This window comes from Pseudorasbora parva, chromosome 2 (genome assembly GCF_024679245.1).
Source record: "Pseudorasbora parva isolate DD20220531a chromosome 2, ASM2467924v1, whole genome shotgun sequence".
Classification (NCBI taxonomy): domain Eukaryota; kingdom Metazoa; phylum Chordata; class Actinopteri; order Cypriniformes; family Gobionidae; genus Pseudorasbora; species Pseudorasbora parva.
In genome coordinates, this window is record NC_090173.1 from 9,223,772 (window position 1) to 9,246,309 (window position 22,538).

The window sequence follows — 22,538 nt, forward strand, 5'->3', positions numbered from 1 at the left end:
GTCCCCACATTTCACAAAAAAAACGTGTGTGTGTGTGTGTGTGTGTCTAAATGTGGCATTTTCATCCATATGATGCCAGCAAAGCACAAACATCCTACAGTGCATTTGAAACATAAGCATTATAATATCAATATACACGTCAATGCTGGCCATATGAACGGAGTAAAATCAATCCGGCGAATCTCAGGAAAATGTGCAGGTCGCATTTCACCCAAAGATAAATGAGAAATATTGTTTTTCACACGAGAAAACAAAGGCATTATTTTCATTACACAAATAATCAACCATTTAAAATGAGATCAACCCTGTTCAAATACATTACAAACTTTAAAACGGCATTATTAAAAACACAAATATTCTCTTCGTTAAAAATGAATGCCACTATCTTAATTCATCTGTATTATCTATGCATATTTAAAATAAATATAATTTTGCATTTAAGAAAACAAATGTGTGTATTTTTACATTACAAATGCGTTTCATTTTTTGCGTCTTGTATTTGAATCTGCATCTTTTTTTCAATGCAGATTTAAAATGAAAAATTATATTTTTAATTGTAATACAACAACTATAATTAGAAAAAAATGACATTTTTAAATGTTAATGGTCATAAAAATAACCCCATAAAGCAAACATATCATAATGGCTTGATTTTAAAAGCAAAATATATCTTTTATATTTTTTTGCGCATGTTTTTAGTGTGAAATCTGACCTGGACATGTTCATCAGATTCACCAAAGCAGCTGAAATATGACGTTCTTCTTCTTCTGTGTGCAGGAAATGTCGTATTTCAACCTGAGAAACGAGACGCATCACTTTTCATGTCTAACTGTTTATGCCATATATTTGTTGCACTTTCCATTTAAATCTTCCAATTTTAATCCCTTTTTTTAATATATAATAATACAGTAATAATTAATTGTCATGAAAATAATCTCACAAAGCAAAACCTCATAATGATCCTCAATAAATGTTTTGCTTCTGTCTTTAGTGTGAAATGCGAGCTGCACGCGTGTCGTGAGAGTCACCAGCGCACCTGAAAGCGTTACAATTATTTAAAAAAAGCAAAGTATAACCCTTGAAGTGTTGCTCTGTTTGCCCCTGTGCTGTAATTCCTCTTCGCCTCTAGAGGTCGCCACCGCTCCCTTTAGCTGCTCTAGTGTCACATGAGCTCATGAAGAGTCTGCTCCTTCATCACAACCGATTATAACTTAAAATAAGAGACTTAGATCAAGAGTATCTGTAAACAAACACAGAAGTGCATGTCCCTCCCGTGTGTGAGATGAATGGAGTGTTACTCAGAAACCCCTACACACACACACACACACACACACACACACACACACACACACACACACACACACACACACACACAGCTCTAGCTGAAGCAGCAGAAGAGCGAGCAGGTGGATGGCTCGGGGCAGTGGAAGTTTCCGGAGGTCGGTGTGTCGGCACATTCGGCGATAAACCGGTGCAGTTCAGACGGCTGTGGAGCGTCCTGGGTTTGTTGCTGAAACACACACACACACACACACCTGGTTTTACACATTTCTGACAGGCGTTTTTAAAGGGGTCCTATTACGCTTTTCCCCTTCTTACACTCCAAAAACATACAAAACCCAACAATTGGGATAAATAATAATAATAATAAAAGATACATGATGAACATTACAAAATAAACAGTAATGATTCAAACATTTATGAATATTTTATTTCCGGAAGTAACGGTAATGCTTTTTTTTGTAATAGTTTAAGCCTAGTTTACACTGCCCGATTTTTGCCCCGATTTTGAGTCGCCGACAGGTTTTGTGAAATCGCCGACAAATGCCGGTGCTCGTGCACGCGAGTGACAATCATGCAGTGTGAATAATCAAAAACGCGATCAAAGAGAATCGCCGACAAGTCGCCAACGCCGGTGAGATATTTGGCAGCTAAATATCTGGACCTGTCGGCGATTCAAACTCCTGCGGTGTGAACTGCGTTCTGACTGAAAATTACATCGGTGATGACTGACAGCCAATGAGAGAGTGAGATACAGGGCAGCAGGAGGTTCAGGGAGGAGTTATAGAGCAGAATATCAGTATTTTAATACATATCTTTACAAATATAGCTGCAAGCAGCAATTGTCGGGGCCAAGCGAAATGAAGACCCTAAGACATGCCAGCATAGGTAGCTAGGAGTATAAGACCAACTGCAACAATGAGCCACTGAAGACTTATTAAGTTGATTTTAGGCAAAAAAGCAGTACAATTTTAATACAGTAAATAATAATGATTTAATGGTTTATCATTTTCGACCAACAGGTGGCACTGTTACGAAACTGATGTGGTGTAGTCAGACTGAGGTGGAAACATAGACCGTAAAAAAATATGGACGACTCGACATCACCCGTTTCCGCTTGGCAGATTTGAAGCTTTCAGGCAGCCTTGCACGGCGCGGACATCTTGGGACCGAGTCTGTGCAGTAGAGATTTCGGGACCGGAGTTGCGCAGTAGAGCGCAGGAAGTACAGTCGCGATATCAAAAGCCCGCCCACACGCTCGCAGATGCAGAACAATTAATTATGTTGGTGTGAAATAAACAGTTATGGAAATGTAGAAATTAAAGCTAAAGCTCTAATCTGCTCCCAAAAAATTTCGAAAAAAGTCCGTTAGTGCCTCAGTGAGAACTTCACTCAGAGAAGACGCCAGTCTCAGCTGTCAATCATGACGTCACACCCCCCGTTTTTATAGCATCAAATAACTAACTCAAACTAAACTTATTTTTAAAACGAACACCTGAAATGAAATCATCGTGATGATAACTGCCTTCAGTGACATATACTAACTTTGGGGAAACATTTTTGAAGTGTAATTTTATTATTTAGTTTGCCTCGTGTCCATTAGAAATCACAGAGGGGCGGCTATACTGGGACCGGTCACCGGGGGGCGATCGAGGCGCGAAAGCTTCAGTAAATGAGAGGGAGACTGCAGGCTTGGGTGGAAATGACACATGCAAAGTTTGGTGTCGACATGTCAAAGCATTGCAGAGATACAGCCTCAAGAGTCATTTTTGCATCATAGCTCAACTCTGTTGCAGTGGTATATGACAACTGTTTTGTCTATCAACATCCATAACTATTTGTCGGCATGGTCTGAAGACGATACGGTTCAATTTTGGTGAAAATTGGAAAAACGGTGTAGGACGAGTTTGAATAAGTATGTTTTTAACCAATAACAAGATAGAGGGCAGAGAGCTTTGCCAAATATGGACAATATTGGTATCTATGTTCTCGGCAGGAGCCAATGAATGTGACCAGTCTCATTACAATAGGCTAATTTAATCAAAAGTTATTAGCATTTTGTATACTTTATTACAACTTTTGACCACAAGGTGGCGCTGCCCGAAAACTTTTTGAGTACCTTCAGGGCATGGAGCAGAAGACACATGCCGAGTTTGGTAATGATACACTAATGCATTCGTTAAGTGTAACATTAGCATTTTATACCCAAATACTGCATTGAAGTCAATGGGAATTTCATGTTTTGTTCTATTATAGCCCCACCAAGAGGCACAATACCACCATTTTTTAAATTTTTCCTCAGAATGAGCCCATACATATACGTGTCGAGTTTGGGGAAAATATCTCATTTTGTTTTGGAGTTATAAACATTTACATGAACCTGACTTTGATTGGATTTTACTACCCCTTACTATCAATATTTTGAGATTTGGGCATTAGTGTATAGCTATCGACCTATGTTTCCGAACTTCTGAGGCTGGTTTCGTCTCGATCGGACTAGCGGTTTTGAAGATATCAGCTAATGTTTTTTAAGCGCTAAATTACAACGCTGCGCAATTCTATCAAACAGAAACAAAGCCCAAACATTTGCACATCCAGCCGCATTAGCAGCACATTACAAAATTGTTTATTTACCTTAAACTGTCTTTGCAGAACACAATCCTGGCTCCCTCTGTCTCTCCAACAATTTCTTCCGCCATAATCTTTTTTCTTTTTCTCCTCAAATCAGCGCACATACAGTTTGAAGCAAACTTTCTGCAGTTTATCATTTTTAATAACAATTCCACGTCTCGCGCGAGAACTCCGGTCTGACGCACGTGTGATCTCGCGTTGTTTTCTTGTCACATCGCACGTGTGTTTGGGAAAATGTAGTTTGCGCACCGGAGAGAGAGAGAGTTGTCGGCGATTCGTCCTCTTGTTCAGTCATGCGGTGTGAACTCCACTGTCGCTGATCCATCGTGCAATGTGAACACAGCAGTGACTGAATGATACCCCAGATAGTCATGCAGTGTGAAAAGAGCAGTGACCCGACGAGTTTAAAAATCGTGCAGTCTGAACTAGGCTTCAAAAAAATGAAGATTAGCCCATGATTTACTCCCCCTCAAGTCATCCTAGGTGTGTATGACATGCTTCTTTCAGACGAACACAATCTGAGTTACAGTGGGGCAAACAAGTATTTGGAGCGCCACCGATTGTGCAAGTTCTCCCACTTAAAAAGATGAGAGAGGCCTGTAATTTTAGTCATAGGTACACGTCAACTATGAGAGACAGAATGAGAAAAAAAACATCCAGAAAATCACATTGTCTGATTTTTAAAGAATTTAGTAGAGGTAACGAGTGGAGGACAGAGGAGTCTCTTAAAGAAGACGTTACAGGTCTGTGAGAGCCACACATCTTGCTTTTTTTGTAGGTGACCAAATTTTCCACCATCATTTGCAAATAATTTCTTTAAAAATCATGCGATTTTCTGTATTTGTTTTCTCATTCTGTCTCTAATAGTTGAAGTGTACCTATTAGGGGTGACCCCTAATAGTCGAAGATTTGATGCATCGATATGCAGGACCGGATTCGACCACTGATCTCATGGTCGAATCTTCGCGGGGGTTATGAAACGAGGATCATACCATTTTGGCAATATGGGGGTGCTCAATATTAGTGTTATAAAGACGTGTCGCGGGACTCGCGGACGCGCCGCGCCTTTAAAATTTGAACCTATATACACCTACGGCGGCATTCGACGCCTGTCCGTGGCGATTAAATGTATATTTCCCTCAAATCGTGAATGTACTGATTTCACCCTGTGCTACAAGATACACTCATTGTGCAGCTCTTCTGTCAGAAGTCGATACAAAATTGAGCTCGTGCGTTTATAATGTTCACGTCTGCCTGGTGTGAGATCCTGAGACGGCGCTGAGCTTCAGTCCGGTGTGAGATCCTGAGACGGCGCTGAGCTTCAGTCCGGTGTGAGATCCTGAGACGGCGCTGAGCTTCAGTCCGGTGTGAGATCCTGAGACGGCGCTGAGCTTCAGTCCGGTGTGAGATCCTGAGACGGCGCTGAGCTTCAGTCCGGTGTGAGATCCTGAGACGGCGCTGAGCTTCAGTCCGGTGTGAGATCCTGAGACGGGCGCTGAGCTTCAGTCCGGTGTGAGATCCTGAGACGGCTCTGAGCTTCAGTCCGGTGTGAGATCCTGAGACGGCGCTGAGCTTCAGTCCGGTGTGAGATCCTGAGACGGCGCTGAGCTTCAGTCCGGTGTGAGATCCTGAGACGGCGCTGAGCTTCAGTCCGGTGTGAGATCCGGAGACGGCTCTGAGCTTCAGTCCGGTGTGTGATCCTGAGACGGCGCTGAGCTTCAGTCCAGTGTGAGATCCTGAGACGGCGCTGAGCTTCAGTCCGGTGTGAGATCCTGAGACGCCGCTGAGCTTCAGTCCGGTGTGAGATCCTGAGACGGCGCTGAGCTTCAGTCCGGTGTGAGATCCTGAGACGGCGCTGAGCTTCAGTCCGGTGTGAGATCCTGAGACGGCGCTGAGCTTCAGTCCGGTGTGAGATCCTGAGACGGCGCTGAGCTTCAGTCCGGTGTGAGATCCTGAGACGGGCGCTGAGCTTCAGTCCGGTGTGAGATCCTGAGACGGCGCTAAGCTTCAGTCTGGTGTGAGATCCTGAGACGGCTCTGAGCTTCAGTCCGGTGTGAGATCCTGAGACGGCGCTGAGCTTCAGTCCGGTGTGAGATCCTGAGACGGCGCTGAGCTTCAGTCCGGTGTGAGATCCTGAGACGGCGCTGAGCTTCAGTCCGGTGTGAGATCCGGAGACGGCTCTGAGCTTCAGTCCGGTGTGTGATCCTGAGACGGCGCTGAGCTTCAGTCCAGTGTGAGATCCTGAGACGGCGCTGAGCTTCAGTCCGGTGTGAGATCCTGAGACGCCGCTGAGCTTCAGTCCGGTGTGAGATCCTGAGACGGCGCTGAGCTTCAGTCCGGTGTGAGATCCTGAGACAGCGCTGAGCTTCAGTCCGGTGTGAGATCCTGAGTACGGCGCTGAGCTTCAGTCCAGTGTGAGATCCTGAGACGGCGCTGAGCTTCAGTCCGGTGTGAGATCCTGAGACGGCTCTGAGCTTCAGTCCGGTGTGAGATCCTGAGACACGGCGCTGAGCTTCAGTCCGGTGTGAGATCCTGAGACGGCTCTGAGCTTCAGTCCGGTGTGAGATCCTGAGACGGCGCTGAGCTTCAGTCCGGTGTGCGACCCCCTTTAGGCACAATCGACTTAAGAACGTGCATATAGACGCACTCAAAGTGTTCTTTTCCTCTCTAGGCAGGTATTTTTTTAGGTTATTTATCAAGATGTTCTTTTATATATTTGTGTGATGTTCTGTGTTTCGATCGCGGCCTTTAAATGTTATGAGAGAACGGTTCATTTACGAATGTGTAGTGTAGCCTAGTTTTGGTCACTTTATTAGAAGTGGTGGCTGTGTGCCGTGTGTAAAGTAAAATAAAAATAGTCTTAGCCTCCTGCTGACTAGTGTCCTGCCCTTCCCAACCCGTTTATAGCGTTTATTTTTTTCTGGTCTATGGTTTACACACACACAGATGATTCGACTATCAGTCGACCATAGAGAGATTCGAAAATTCTGATTCGAATGTGTAAATCCTTAGTCGGGGACACCCCTAATCATCTTTCTAAGTGGGAGAACTTGCACAATTGGTGGCTGACTAAATACTTTTTTGTCCCACTGTATATATAAAAAAAGTCTCTTATTTTTAAGTCCATAAAACTGCATCTATCCATCATACAACTGCTCCACACAGCTCCGAGGGGTTAATAAAGGCCTTCTGAAGCCTTTATTTATTTATAAATATCCATATTTAAACCTTTTTTAAAGTAAAGTTCTGGCCAAACGCCTTTCCGTGGAAAAATGCCTTCTCAGAGTTCAAGATGCCTACGTGACGTCTGACGAGTGTAACTGATAGCGTAAGCCTTTGAACTGCAGAGGCACTCTCAACACTTTTTCCATTAGCTGAATAAGGAAGGCGATCGGCTGAAACGTTAAAATATGGATATTTTTCTTACACAAACGCATCGATTCGCTTCAGAAGGCCTTTATTAACCCCCGGAGCCGCGTGGAGCAGTTATATGACGGATATATGCACTTTTATCGCCTTAAAAAAACAACAGTTTACTGCCATTATAAAGCTTGGAAGAGCAGGACATTTTTAATATAATAACTCTAATTGTATTCGTCTGAAAGAAGCATGTCATACACACCTATAGGATGATTTGAGGTGGAGTAAATCATGGGCTAATCTTCATTTTTTGGTTGAACTATCCCGTTAAGGGTAGCACAGACTCACCATGATGGTGTCGTAGGCTCCGGTGATGAGCGCGATGAAGAGCGACAGCACCATGTAGATGAAGAGCGAGATGAAGGTGTAGAGGTAGACCTGACTGAAGACCCACACCAGCGTCCCGCTCTGCTCCATATCCGAGAACGTGGCGAACATGTCGTCTCCGTTGATGAGGGAAAACAGGCACTCGGACACCGTGGAGAGGGAGCGGAACTGACGGAGAGATGGAGACCAGGATCAGGAGACGTGGAAAAAGACATTCAACAGGATTCAGAGAGCAACGGATGTTTTAATATGGTAATTTACCTTTAGATGAGCCAAAACATGCTCAAAAAAGATTATGCCAAAAATGTTGTTGGTCTTTCATGTGTTGCCAAAACAGGCGTGGCTTCTAAGCACCTGTTTACAGCGGCTGTTAAGATGCGTTTTGGTAGAGAGACACAATTATTTATCTTATTATAATTTTTATATGTTTGGACTAGAAACAAGACAAAAATACTAAGCATTTTTTTGCAGTGCACATTCCCGTTTACACCTGGTGTTTTAATTAGTCTCTTTTGTCCACTTTTAATCACTTCTGTCCTGATTTCTTCGAGGGGAGGGCCTATGGACAGGTAAACATATGGGTTTTTTTTCAGATCTTTCAATCTAATTGACATATGAGCCAGAGGTGGACAGTAGCTAAGCACATTTACTCGCCTTAAAGCACACTTTTTGAGTATCTGTACTTTACTTGAGTATTATTTTTTCTGGAAACTTATGACTTTAACTTAGTTTAACATCTGAAAGACAAATATCGTATTTTTTACTCCTCTACATTTCTATAAAGGTCCTCGAAGTCGTTTCTGTCGCAGCTCTGAAAGTCAGTGGATGATTGTTTTCTTCTTTTAAAGGTGTTTGGGGTTTTTGCAGAAAGCCTTTCAGGAATCACTCTTGTAGAGTCTCGTGAAGTTCAATGATTTCACAGCATTTATTAAACACTGATTTATAGTTTATGGCAAAATGGAAGAAGACGGATGATTTTGTCGAGTATTCACATAAACAGAGTTGATTATGTCTTAAGTGAAGGTGAACAGTGTGAGAATATCAGATGTGTATCAGTGTATTGGATCCGTGCATTAAGACTTAAAGTGACAGCGCTTTATAAAGAGCTTTGTATCTTTTATACAAGTATTTAATGAGTTTAAGTTAGTCGTATGATAGTATATAAGATGGAGCGTCACTGACTGGCTTAAACCATGATGGCATAATGTGCATTTATACAACAACAATAAAATAATACACTGACATAAAAAAAGAAATGTACTTTTGATACTTAAGCACTTTTGAAAACTAATACTTCTGTACTTTTACTTGAGTAAAAATAGTTTTTTACAACTTTCTCTTGTAACGGAGTAATATTTGACCAGTAGTCCTGTTACTATTACTCAAGTAAAGAAGTTGTGTACTTTGTCCACCTCTGATATGAACACGATCGGAGACGACGGGAAAACACACGGAGATCATCAGCTTTAGTTTCTGCTCTGACAGACACAAGACCAGCCGAATGCTGCACTGCAAAACATGCATTTCAATGGGGTAAGAAAAATAATCTTGTTTTCTTACATTAAGAAACATTTACTAGACACGTATAAATTAATCCCCTTTCTTTGGGAAAAAATAACTCAAAAGTAAGAGAGTTTTTGCTTAAAATAAGCTAAATAATCTGCCAATGGGGTAAGAAAAATAATCTTGTTTTCTGTTTAAATTAAGATTATTTTGCTTACCCCATTGGCAGATTATTTTGCTTATTTTAAGCAAAAATGAATTTGTTTTTAGCTATTTCTTCCCAAAACAAGCCAATAATTTTCACTTGTCTAGTAAATACTTCTTGTTTTAAGAATTGTTTCATGTTTGGACTAGAAAAAAGACAGAAATACTTAGTAAGTAAAGCATTTTTTGCAGTGTGTGTGTGTGTTAGAAATCAGGAATGATGGGAGAACATTGAGCTTGTGACGTTTTTCATCTTCAAACCAAACTTGGTCTCCAGCCCACAAAGTTTAAATCCCGTCTGGCTAGCGCACGTCCCATAATGTTCACGCATAAGGTCAGTCTTTTGTGGTTGTTCGAACATTCTACCACATGAGCGTTGATTGCGTTTGACTACCTCTGGAAGAGGCCGAAAGTGGACCAGCTCAAAGCGTTTTTGACCCCATTTAGACCTGTTTTCTCCACTTGTGGTCCGATCTAACTAAATGCATCTCAATACCAGGTGTGAACAGGACCTATGAGACCCATGACACCTCAACTGAACGCCTATTTACACTGACTACATCGTTCCCTAACCCCTATAGAGCGCACTATGTGTCGTTCACCATGTAGAAAATAGCACACGAGTTACCAAATGACCAATGTCAGCCGCAGCTTCAGTGTTAGGTTATAATGTAGGGGGCGGGGCTTCAGATTCTAGAGAGCATTTGATTGGACAAAAAAATCTAATGAGAAGCTGAAGTGATGTCATCCAAATCATTGATCCATATTTTGTTGGAGATGAGAGACTGTGCATTTTGAATGCCTATAAATGTGAATTTTGATATTGTTTTGGAGCACACTAGCTTACAGATAATAGTAAGGCTAACGTATTCATACTAGAAGCCATAACACTTCTATTTTGATTTCATGGGGACTTTAAGGACCTATGTAGGAAGACACATCATGGCCATATTCCAGATTACAAGATCTTGACCAAACATTGCACCTCTTGATGGAAATAACAGCAGAAAAGAAGAGTCCAGCCTTCCATCAGGTCTCCTCCGGCACATCCCACAGACTTTCACTGAGTTTAAGGCTCAGAGGTGAAAATCATTCTTCATTCTTTCACAGTTTGAGCTTGTCATCCTGGAATACGGCCATGATGTGTCTTCCTACATGATTGTTTAAGAAATGAAAAATTATACACTCCATCAATTATGGTTAGAAGAACATGCTAGAAGCATAAAAATCGCTGGAATAATGAGCCAATCACAGACTTATACACATCTGTCTATTTAAATCCAAACAGTGATTTTTTTTGGCTGGGCAGTGTGTTATTGAATTGTAACCAAGCTCCAGTTTCTCTTGAAGCTAATCTCACTGAGCTCCATGTTAAAATGCCCAACTTTACAGCAGAATAAAACAGGTTTGCAGTCTGGGACAAATTGTGGTTTTGGTCTATACGGCTAATTTTGCCCTTCATGAAAACTGTGAGGGGGTGAATTTTTTTATAACTCATTCATTTACATTATATAAAGCCTTAAAGTTCTGTGACAGGTGGATTGCCGTTTGTCTGCTGTCTGTTAGTCATCGTGTCATCTCAGCTCCGCCCAATTCACCTCAGCTCCTCCCACTTCACACAAGCTCCTCCCACTTCCCACCAGCTCCTCCCACCTCACATCAGCTCCTCCCACTTCCCACCAGCTCCTCCCACTTCACACAAGCTCCTCCCACCAGCTCCTCCCACTTCACCTCAGCTCCTTCCACTTCACCTCAGCCCCTCCTACTTCAAATCAGCTCCTCCCACTTCACCTCAGCCCCTCCTACTTCACCTCAGCCCCTCCCACTTCACCTCAGCCCCTCCTACTTCACATCAGCTCCTCCCACTTCACTTCCGCTCCTTCCACGTCACCTCAGCCCCTCCTGCTTCACCTCAGCCCCTCCTACTTCACATCAGCTCCTCCCACTTCACATCAGCTCCTCCCACTTCACCTCAGCCCCTCCTACTTCACATCAGCCCCTGCCACTTCACCTCAGCTCCGCCCACGTCACCTCAGCCCCGTCCACTTCACCTCAGCCCCTCCTGCTTCACATCAGCTCCTCCTACTTCACATCAGCTCCTCCTACTTCACATCAGCCCCTCCCACTTCACCTCAGCCCCGTCCACTTCACCTCAGCCCCGTCCACTTCACCTCAGCCCCTCCTGCTTCACATCAGCTCCTCCTACTTCACATCAGCTCCTCCTGCTTCACATCAGCTCCTCCCACTTCACCTCAGCCCCTCCTACTTCACATCAGCCCCTGCCACTTCACCTCAGCTCCGCCCACTTCACCTCAGCCCCTCCCACTTCACCTCAACCCCTCCTGCTTCACATCAGCTCCTCCTACTTCACATCAGCTCCTCCTACTTCACATCAGCCCCTCCCACTTCACCTCAGCCCCGTCCACTTCACCTCAGCCCGTCCACTTCACCTCAGCACCACCTGCTTCACATCAGCTCCTCCTACTTCACATCAGCTCCTCCTGCTTCACATCAGCTCCTCCCACTTCACCTCAGCCCCTCCTACTTCACATCAGCCCCTGCCACTTCACCTCAGCTCCGCCCACTTCACCTCAGCCCCTCCCACTTCACCTCAGCCCCTCCTGCTTCACATCAGCTCCTCCTACTTCACATCAGCTCCTCCTACTTCACATCAGCCCCTCCCACTTCACCTCAGCCCCGTCCACTTCACCTCAGCCCGTCCACTTCACCTCAGCACCACCTGCTTCACATCAGCTCCTCCCACTTCACATCATCCCCTCCCACTTCACATCAGCTCCTCCCACTTCACATCAGCTCTGCCCGTCACCGTAGCTCCTCCCACTTCACCTCAGCCCCGCCCATTTGAATTATAACTAGGGAGGCACCCATATGAACATTTTGGGTGATATGATAACCAATATCGATATGGTGGATGATATATCGTGCCCTAATTAATCATCCCTAATTATAACATACTTTAGTGTGGTAATATATGATTGAACTGTATCATACTTTAGCGTGGTAGGGTCCCAGGACGATCCAGCCGCAGAAGCAGTAGCCCATGTAAATGGCGGCAGCGCAGCAGCAGAACCGGATCACGCTTGGAAACGCGGCTCGTAGAGTCACGATGAGGATCTGAGGACGGATCACATCAGTCTGAACGTCTGACTCACTGTTTGCATTACTCTCTCGGTAATGTTTGCAAAGATTTTTTCAAAAAGAACATTTATCAGACACACACTCTCCGGCAGGAACGCAGTGTAACTCACGTTGTATTTCTGAAAGAAGCTGAAGTACCGCAGCACCCCGACCCACACCATCAGGGTGGAGGTCCCCATTAAAATACTGCAGACGTCATAGGACGACAGGTTCTGCGGCACAAACACAAGCACCAATCAGCTCAGAGAAACGCTCCCGAAACCTCACCGCTCCCAGGACAGCGCCTGACCTTGGTCTCGATGGCGATCTTGATGAAGGAGGCGATGATGGTGAGGACGTCGCTGATGAGGAGCAGCAGGTACCAGCCGTTGATGAACTCCAGACGGTCGCCCCAACACACAGTGCGGCCCAGAGACTGCCGGAAATAACACACAAACTCCTGCCGGCGCAGGCGACTCCTGAGTTAAGATGCAGTGGGACAGCACACACACACACACCTGCTGTCTCAGCACACACACACACCTGATGTCTCGTCACACACACGTCACACACAAACCTGCTGTCTCAGCACACACACACCTGCTGTCTCGTCAAACACAATCCTGATGTCTCAACCACACGTGACACACACACCTGCTGTCTCGTCACACACACACCTGATGTCTCGTCACACACACACCTGCTGTCTCGTCACACACACACCTGATGTCTCAACCACACACGTCACACACACACCTGCTGTCTCGTCTCCACTTACGTGCTGCAGGATGATTCCTCTGAGGATGGAGCGTCCGCACAGCACCAGAGACAGACCGCAGATCACCGCCACCAGCACATCGAACGCCACACGCGCATAACTGTCAGCTGGACACAGAGAAGGACGGGTCAGTGGGATCTCACACACACACACACACAAACACACACACACATTTGTTTTTGTGAAATGTGGGGACATTCCATATAGGCGTAATGGTTTTTATACTGTACAAACCATATTTTCTATCCCCCTACACTGCCCCTTCCCCTAAACCTACCCATCACACACACACACACACACACACACACACACACACACACACACACACACACACACACACACACACACAGGAAAAATGCAGAATGTTTCCTGTTTCTCATAAACTCCTCCTGTGTGATTTATAAGCCTTTTGTAAAGTGGGGACATGGGTAATGTCCTCATATTTCACCCTCTCCTGTAATACCTGTGTCAGACCCATGGCATTATACACATTTGGGTCCTCATATTTCACAACAACAAGTAAACACACACACAAACACACACACACACACTGAGAGCGGTTCGCGGCGGCTCACCGTGTCCCGACACGTTGGGGTCTCTACACTCTTTAATGGACACCTCATTGAGCAGACTGAGCTTCACTTTCCCACTGTGAGCCTTGTTATCAAACAGGATCTGAAACACACACACACACACACACACACACACACACACACACACACACACACACACACACACACACACACACACACGCTTAGAAAGCTGCAATATATACAAAAATGGTATATAAATATAAATGACCCTTCAAAATGGGCATTTTTAGGATGTTTTAATGTTTTATTAAAGAACTGAAAGACTGCTTTATTTAATAAAAATACAGTAAAAATAGTTAAATATTTTTACAATATAAATAAACTGTTTTCTGTGTGAATATATGGTGAAGTGTAATTTATTTCTGTGATCAAAGCTGAGTTTATCATCATTACTCCAGTCTTCAGAGTCACATGACCCATCAGAAATCACGCTCATAGGAGGATTTATGATCAACAAACATTTATGATTATTATCAGTTTTGAAAACAGTTAACAATATAATCTAATGTAATGTGTGTGTGTGTGCGTACAGTGATGGAGAAGGTGTAGCAGTCGGGGATCTCGTTGTTGATGATGGTCTGGATGTTTATGGCCTTCAGCTGAAACTGGATGGTCACATTGATCAGCCTGAGGAGACACAGAGGAACTGAAGCAACCCTTTCACAACACACACTGAGCCAAACCTCAAAAACACACTGATGAACAGGCAATAATGACATTTAGAATCGCTCAAATTATGTGTGTGTGTGTCTCTCACTTTTGGAAATTGAGGGTCATGTTCTTGTAGTGTTGTTGCAGCGGAGCTGATGGGTCTGGCGGCGGATCCAGTCCGATACAGTCTAAACACACACACACACACACACACACACACACACACACACACACACACACACACACACACACACACACACACACACACACACACACACACACACACACAATTAAACAATATGGCCACAAGTGCATCTAGCCTTTGTGGAGAAAGCAATCCCAGAATGCATTGCAATGAGAATTTATCCAAAATGGTGCAAAATCAGGAGAAATATTTACCAAAGCAAACCGACTCTACTATCGTATATGTGACGTATTTCTGAGCGAAACAGTTGTCGGACATTTTATCCATTGGTTGCTGACTGGATCGTATAAAATGAGCGCTGCATACTGAAAAAATATATTTTTGGACTTAATATTTTGTCTTGTTTTCCAGTATGATTAGCTTTCAATTCCTAAATCATAAATGTGCTTATCAGAGAAGGAAAATGGCAAGCGATACGGAGCATTTTTCACAAAAATTTATCAAAATTAAGTGAGTTTGTGCTTAAAACGGCAAAAATATTGATAATAAAAATAATACTATAATATTAAAAAAATAATGTCATAATAATTATTTAAATAATACAAATAAAAGGGGAAATAATATTTGTCCCTATAAGTTATTTTTCCTACTGCACTGACATTTTGTTTAAAAAATAAAAAAAAACATTAAAAAAATACTGGTAAGCAAAAAAGAAATCTTGTTTTAAAATTATATTTAAAGAAATTAAAAATAAACAAACATTAAAAATTATTGGCAAGACAAAATTATAATAAGAATAATTATTAATTAAATTATAAAAATAAAAGGGAACATAATATTAATATTTCCTTGTTTTATAAAATATTAAAACAATTAGAAAATATACAAACATTAAAAAAAATGGTAAGAATAAAATACTATAATATTAACAAAAATGTTATGAAGTAATAATAATTAAATTTAAATAATAAAATAAAAGGTAAAATATAATTTTTATAGTTGTTTCATCTTGTTTTAAGCTACTAAACTCACTTAATTTTGATACTTTTCTTTCAGAAAATGTAATTTAATATCTTTATGTCATTTAGCTTCTCAAATAAATGCATATTGGTTTATTTAGATATTTGTAAATACTGTGTAATATCTTTGGCATATAAAAAAAAATATTTAAAAAATCTACAAAATTGTAAAATAAATGCAGAAATAATCGTTCACATTATAACCAGAAGCTCAATTTTAATTTGTCGCCATTAATAAATAAACTTGTATTTCCTTCATCCAATACTGAAAAGCATCAACAAAAATAGTTCAATATGATTAATAATGCACTATTTTCCCCCAAAATCAAAACGGGCACTTCTTATTGATCATGAATGTTGTAGCTCTGTAATGTTGAATCTGAATAACTTCATCTCTTCTCTGGTGATGTGGGCGGAGCCACAGCGGCTCCACCAATAGCAAACCACCACCGTCCAATCAATCCCTCACAGACTAAATCAAGCCCCGCCCCTGCATTTGTTCTTGTTTGTGAAGCGTTTCCCTCAGATATGCGAGAGGTTTAACCCCGAGCTGTTGATTGGTGTGGAGCGTGCGCACCTGTGAGCACGTGCGGGTCGATGTCGAAGGTGTCGTTGACCGGGTCGATGGTGCCCTTCCTGTAGTAACGCTGGCACAGGTAGAGGGCGCTGTGGTTCACACCCGCACCTGGAACATACGCGTACCGTCCCACTGACCTCTGCGGCAGGGCCAGATACTGACACACACACACACACACACACACACACACACACACGGTTAGATTAGCAGCATGAATCTGTTTCTGTATTGCTGCAGTGATTGTTGACATGAAGCTCAGTGTTTCGACACTCGTGTGATTGGCTAACGGTGCTCACGTCCTGTTCAGTTAACGGTCACTGACACACATTAACTCACTCAAACACTGATCTGGCGACTCTACTGCTCTAACCGCAGGGGCTGCTGAAATGTTTTAATGATTTTGAAATGTATTTGATATGTTTTAAAATATTATAATTCAAATCAGTGTTTTCTGTGTGAATATACGGTAAAGTGTGAGTTTATCATCATTACTCCAGTCTTCAGAGTCACATGACCCTTCACTAATCACTCTCATTGGAGGATTTGATGATCAACACACATTATCAGTGTACATCCATCCATCCATAACCTAATAATCTAATCTGTCCATCTATCCATCATCTATTCTTTTATTAATACATCCAGATCCATCAAACATCTACTTGTTCATTTATTCATTCATTCATCCATACATCATATAGATCCATCCATTCTGCATTCATTCATTCCATCACCCATCATCCATTCATTTATTCAGTCGTCCATCCATCCATTCATATCCATCCATCCATTCATCAATCCGTCCAGATCCATCCATTCATTCATCCATTCATCCAGATCAATCCATCTATTCATTCATCCATCTTTCCATATCCATCCATCCATTCATTTATCTCCATCCATCCATCCAGATTCATCCATCAATTCAGATCCATCCATCTATCCATACATCAATCTCCATCCATCCGTCTAGATCCATCCATCCACCCATCCATCCATCATCCATCCATATCCATCAATCCATATCCATCAATATCCATCCATCCATCCATCCATCCGTCCAGATCCATCCATCCATCCATCCAGATCCATCCATCCATTCAGATCCGTCCAGATCCATCTATCCATCCAGATCCACCCATCCATCCATCCAGATCCATCCATCCATCCAGATCCATCCATCCATCCATCCAGATCCGTCCAGATCCATCCATCCGTCCAGATCCATCCATCCATTCAGATCCGTCCAGATCCATCCATCCATCCAGATCCATCCATCCATCCATCCAGATCCGTCCAGATCCACCCATCCATCCATATCAGTCCAGGTCCATCCATCCATCCAGATCCATCCGTCCAGATCCATCCAGATCCATCCATATCCATCCATCCATCCATCCATATCAGTCCAGGTCCATCCATCCATCCAGATCCATCCGTCCAGATCCATCCAGATCCATCCATATCCATCCATCCATCCATCCATCCAGATCCATCCATCCATCCATCCATCCATCCAGATCCGTCCAGATCCATCCATCCATCCATCCATCCAGATCCATCCAACCAGATCCATCCGTCCAGATCCATCCATATCCATCCATCCATCCATCCAGATCCATTCGTCCAGATCCATCCATCCATCCAGATCCATCCAGATCCATCCATCCATCCCTCCATCCATCCAGATCCGTCCAGATCCATCCATCCAGATCCATCCATCCATCCATCCAGATCCATCATCCATCCATCCAGATCCATCCATCCATCCATCCATCCATCCAGATCCATCCATCCATCCATCCAGATCCATCCGTCCAGATCCGTCCAGATCCGTTTAGATCCGTCCAGATCCATCCATCCATCCAGATCCATCCGTCCAGATCCATCCGTCCATCCAGATCCATCCATCCATCCAGATCCGTCCAGATCCATCCATCCATCCATCCATCCATCCATCCATCCATCCAGATCCATCCATCCATCCATCCACCCATCCATCCAGATTCATCCATCCATCAATTCAGATCCATCCATTTATCCATTCATATCCATCAATCCATCCATCCTTTCGTCCAGATCCATCCATCCATCCGACTAGATCCATCCATTCATATCCATCCATCCATCTGTCCAGATCCATCCATCCATCCAGATCCATCCATCCATCCATCCATTTAGATCATTCCATTAATTCATCCATCCGTCCAGATCCATGCACTCACACATCCATCTATGACAGAAATCTTTAAGCTGTATTTTAATCTGGAGGCTGTTATCCTCTGGTTAATTGGGCTGCAGTCTCACAGGTGCTGAAAACAAGCACGTCCCTCATGAGCTCAGGTGATCTGTTTAAACACACTGAGGTGGGTCTGTACCTGCTCTATGGCGTAGTCTATGTGATCGTGGACGCTTTTCTGTGTGTGGATACACAGCGGCTCCTCAGAGTCATCCTGATAGTCTCTCAGGAACAGATGCTTGAAGGAGTCGGTGTTCTCCTCCTTAAACGCCACCACCATCTGATTACTGAGACCAAACAGCACCAGCTGACAGAAAGAGAGAAAGAGAGAGAGAGAGAGAGAGGGGGGGGAAGAGAGAGAGAGAGAGAGAGAGAGAGAGAGAGAGAGAGAGAGAGAGAGAGAGAGAGAGAGAGAGTTTAAAGTAACTTTTTGTACGTCACTCTGAATAAATGCGTATTAACGAGGAAAAAATTACATTAATATATATCTTACTAATCAACAAAAGTAAAAAGCAAATGTGTCCAATAACAGAGGTTTGAAGAGATTTCATTTTACTTATTGCAACATAACTGAGAGTACTTGTAAAATACAGTAAATTTAAGTCTCCTAATATGAATAATCCTCCTGTGAATGGATGTGATTTTAAACGAATCGCTGTATTGTACTCACAGCAAACTGCATAATGCATTGTAACATAATGCAAACAATATTATTATTAAAAAAGCTATTTTTAAAGAGGGGGAAAATGACTGAGCAAAATCTGTGCATGGAAAGGGTTATGCATTAAAGGGTTAGTTCACCCAAAAATGTAAATTGTGTCATTAATTCCTCCTGTGGTTGGCCAGCCGTCAGACCTCCGTTCATCTTCAGACACAGATGAAGATATTAGTGTTGAAATCCGACGGCTCAGAAAGGCCTTCATTGACACCAATGTCATTTCCTCTCTCAAGACCCATAAAGGCACTAAAGACGTCGTTACAAAGCCCATCTCACTACAGCGGCTCTACAATCATTTATGAAGACACCAGAATAGATTTTGTTGCCAAGAAAAACAATTAAATAAACTTCAGTTCCTCAACTGGCCACTAGAGGCAGACTCCAGAAGGAGCAGAATCTCATTGAGCCCCATGTGAAAATGTCCAACTTTACAGCAGAATAAAACATGTTTACAGTCTCGGACTAATTGTGGTTTTGGTCTATACGGCTAATTTTGCCCTTCATGACAACTGTGAGGGGGGTGAATTTTTTTATAACACATTCATTTACATTATATTAAGCCTTAAAGTTGCACTATGTCACTTTTCGTCCACTGGAGGGCGCCTATTCTAAACGGCTTGCGAGTACTGGGACTTTTATTATGACGGGACGGGACACAGTCGCCGGGCGCACTTCCGCTTTTTCCGGTCAGGTAAAGCAGCTATTTTTATCATATCAGAAACATTTAAGGAGCCAAGGGCTTCGGCCATCCGTCCGCTCTCTTCCCTGAACTGAAATGAAGTAGTGGGCTGTACTTTCCGCACGATTGACATCAGGTTCAAGTACGCCGGGTTGGCTGGTGGTTATGTTGCCCCCATACCGCCTCCCGTGGCCGAGACTGGTATTACGACACCGGTCGGGCCGGGGCTAGTAATGCTACTGCTAATTAAGGTTGATATCTCTGCAGCGCTATAACCTGACATTTTTTAATGACATCATCGCCCTTATTTCTTCTCATTCTTTTGATGCGTGTAGGTCATTTTTTGGATATTTTTACCTCAATTTTTACACATGGCACCTTTAAAGGGATAGTTCACTTTAAAATGTAAAATCTGTCATCCTTTACTCACCCTCAAGTAGTTTCAAACCTGTATGAGTTTCTTTCTTCAGCTGAACACAAGGGAAGATATTTTGAAAAATGTCAGTAACCAAACAGTTAACTGGAGCCATTGACTTCCATAGTACTTTTTTTTCCTACTATGGTAGTCAATGGCTCCAGTTAACTGTTTGAGAAGTGAACTATCCCTTTAAAGTTCTGCATAATTAAGGGCGTGGTTACTTTGAGTGACAGGAGGATAGCCATTTATACGCCGTCTACAGTCATTGCGTCACCTAAGCTCCGCCCACATCTTGACTTTTTGCCCATTTTCTGTTATCCAGGAGTGACACGCGATGACTCGCTCACAAGATGGCGACGCCCAGCTCGTCTCTACTTTACGCTTCAGATGAGCTTATCGGAATCCTATAGGTGATTACGGACACTACGGTCTATGAGTTTGACACGCAATCCGAATCATGAATCGATTCACCGATTCATAACGATATGGGTGTCGAACGACATTAGGGTAAGTAATTAATGAGGGAATTTTAATTTTGGGTGTACTAACCCTTTAAATAACCACATGCTTTGATGTTTTTGTTATGTCTGAACACTATCTGAGGCTGGCTGTACCTGCACAGTGACTATGATGATCTTCAGCAGCTGAAGGACCAGTTTGAAGGGTTTGCGGCCTTTCGCGTGGTATTTATCACACGGGCTCATGAAGAAGTACTTCAGCTTCCTCCTCAGGGAGTCCTCCTCTTCCTCCGAGCCCCGGCTCGACCCGCACACATTTAGGGAGGGAGGGCCGCCATGACACCCGCCGTTCAGGTCTCCGGAGCCGTATCCCATCACGGGGCTCAACAGACGGTCCTTCTCTAAGGAACACATACAGCACAATGCTCTTAGATATTTAAAGGTGCAGTGTGTAAGTTTTAGCGGCATCTAGTGGTGAGGTTGTGAGTTGCACCCCGAGCACATAGAGAAGCTACGGTGGCTGACACAGGACAAAAATGTTGTTGTCGGAGAAATATCGCAAATGTACATATCGCAAGATGCATATCGCAACAGCCGATTGTAGCGATGCTTTCTTTTCCCAGAAAGAATGTGAAACACATAAATAATATCATTCTCAGTTTTTAAATTATTTTTCCTAATGTAAGTTAAATAGATTTTACAGGCTATTAGCAATATCATATTGCATTATTTTACAAGGTATTCCATATCGCATTTTCCTTCAATATTGCACAGCCCTAATTAGCGCTCTGTAGAGAAGTTTGTCCATTTAGGGCCACCGTAGAAACTTGACGGCGCAAAATGCGACTTTACTGTAAGGGACCCGCGGTGTGTGTAGATAAAAACGGCTATAAGGTAATAAAGGTTTTTATTTAAAGGTAATAAAAGCATAGCGGTTTATTATGTAAGATCTTTATACACCACTGAAAACATAGTTATGTATATTATATTGCATTTCGGTTAATAGATACTTATAAATATTACACACTGCACCTTTAAATGTTTACATTGTAACTGCACTTGCTGCTAAAACATGACAATGAGGCTCAATAAACGCAATAATTGAGCTTAAGACACACATATTGAGCCAATACACATCTGTCATAAAAATTTCTATTGCATTGAGATATAAACAGAAAATAAATAACGGCAAATAAATAATATAATATCAAACCTGTGGCCCCTTGAGTTGGAGGTCTGGGTAAAGAGCTCGTCATATTACGACCATCGACGAGCAACAGCAGATGTTGATCGATAAATCAGAATAATATGATCGATGGGTTTGAGGAATATAAGCAGATGAGGATGAAGCGCATCGCTGCAGTCTCTCTCTTCAACATGAGCAGAAAAAACACAAACATCATCATAAACGTCATCATCAGATCCTCTGACCAGGGTGCGCTGTCAAAATAATAGTCCCAAGCATTTCCTACCCTTCAATACAGTTCTTGCACATAAAAACACACCATGCATTTGACTCTATATAGGAATGTGTGCTAAAAATTAACCCGTGGGATTGGCAGCAACACAAAACTCATGCTGAATGATGAATGTTTTCGTAATTTAATGCAAAATTAAATTAAACTGGATTACACTTTCTGCATGCTTGGGGCGTTTGGGTATGGAGGATGAAACATAAAAACACTAAATAAATAAATTCACACAATTTTACATTTATAAATTAATACATATGCAAATAAATATATAAATCCACATATGG

General features: G+C 42.7%; 1 protein-coding gene across 1 annotated transcript; it reads right to left on the bottom strand.

Annotated features, from left to right (window-relative positions):
- Positions 1-830: 830 nt before the first annotated feature.
- Positions 831-22,186, bottom strand: mcoln1b (mucolipin TRP cation channel 1b). The gene is made up of 13 exons (XM_067428705.1): positions 21,993-22,186; positions 20,936-21,180; positions 18,646-18,813; positions 16,268-16,424; positions 14,633-14,714; positions 14,406-14,502; positions 13,858-13,957; positions 13,283-13,389; positions 12,815-12,964; positions 12,636-12,737; positions 12,379-12,501; positions 7,621-7,827; positions 831-1,510 (listed from the first exon to the last, which is right to left on the bottom strand). Exons 1-13 carry the CDS (start codon positions 22,033-22,035, stop codon positions 1,379-1,381), a joined length of 1,713 nt encoding a protein of 570 aa, XP_067284806.1. The 5' UTR covers positions 22,036-22,186; the 3' UTR covers positions 831-1,378.
- Between the last annotated feature and the right edge of the window lie 352 nt (positions 22,187-22,538).

Coding starts and splice junctions, on each gene's coding strand:
- mcoln1b (XM_067428705.1), bottom strand. CDS start 22,035: ATGACGAGCTCTTTACCCAGACCTCCAACTCAAGGGGCCACAG. Junction 16,425..18,645: donor TAGACTACGCCATAGAGCAG/GTACAGACCCAC, acceptor TGTGTGTGTCAG/TATCTGGCCCTGCCGCAGAG. Junction 12,502..12,635: donor GCTTCTTTCAGAAATACAAC/GTGAGTTACACT, acceptor ATCCGTCCTCAG/ATCCTCATCGTGACTCTACG.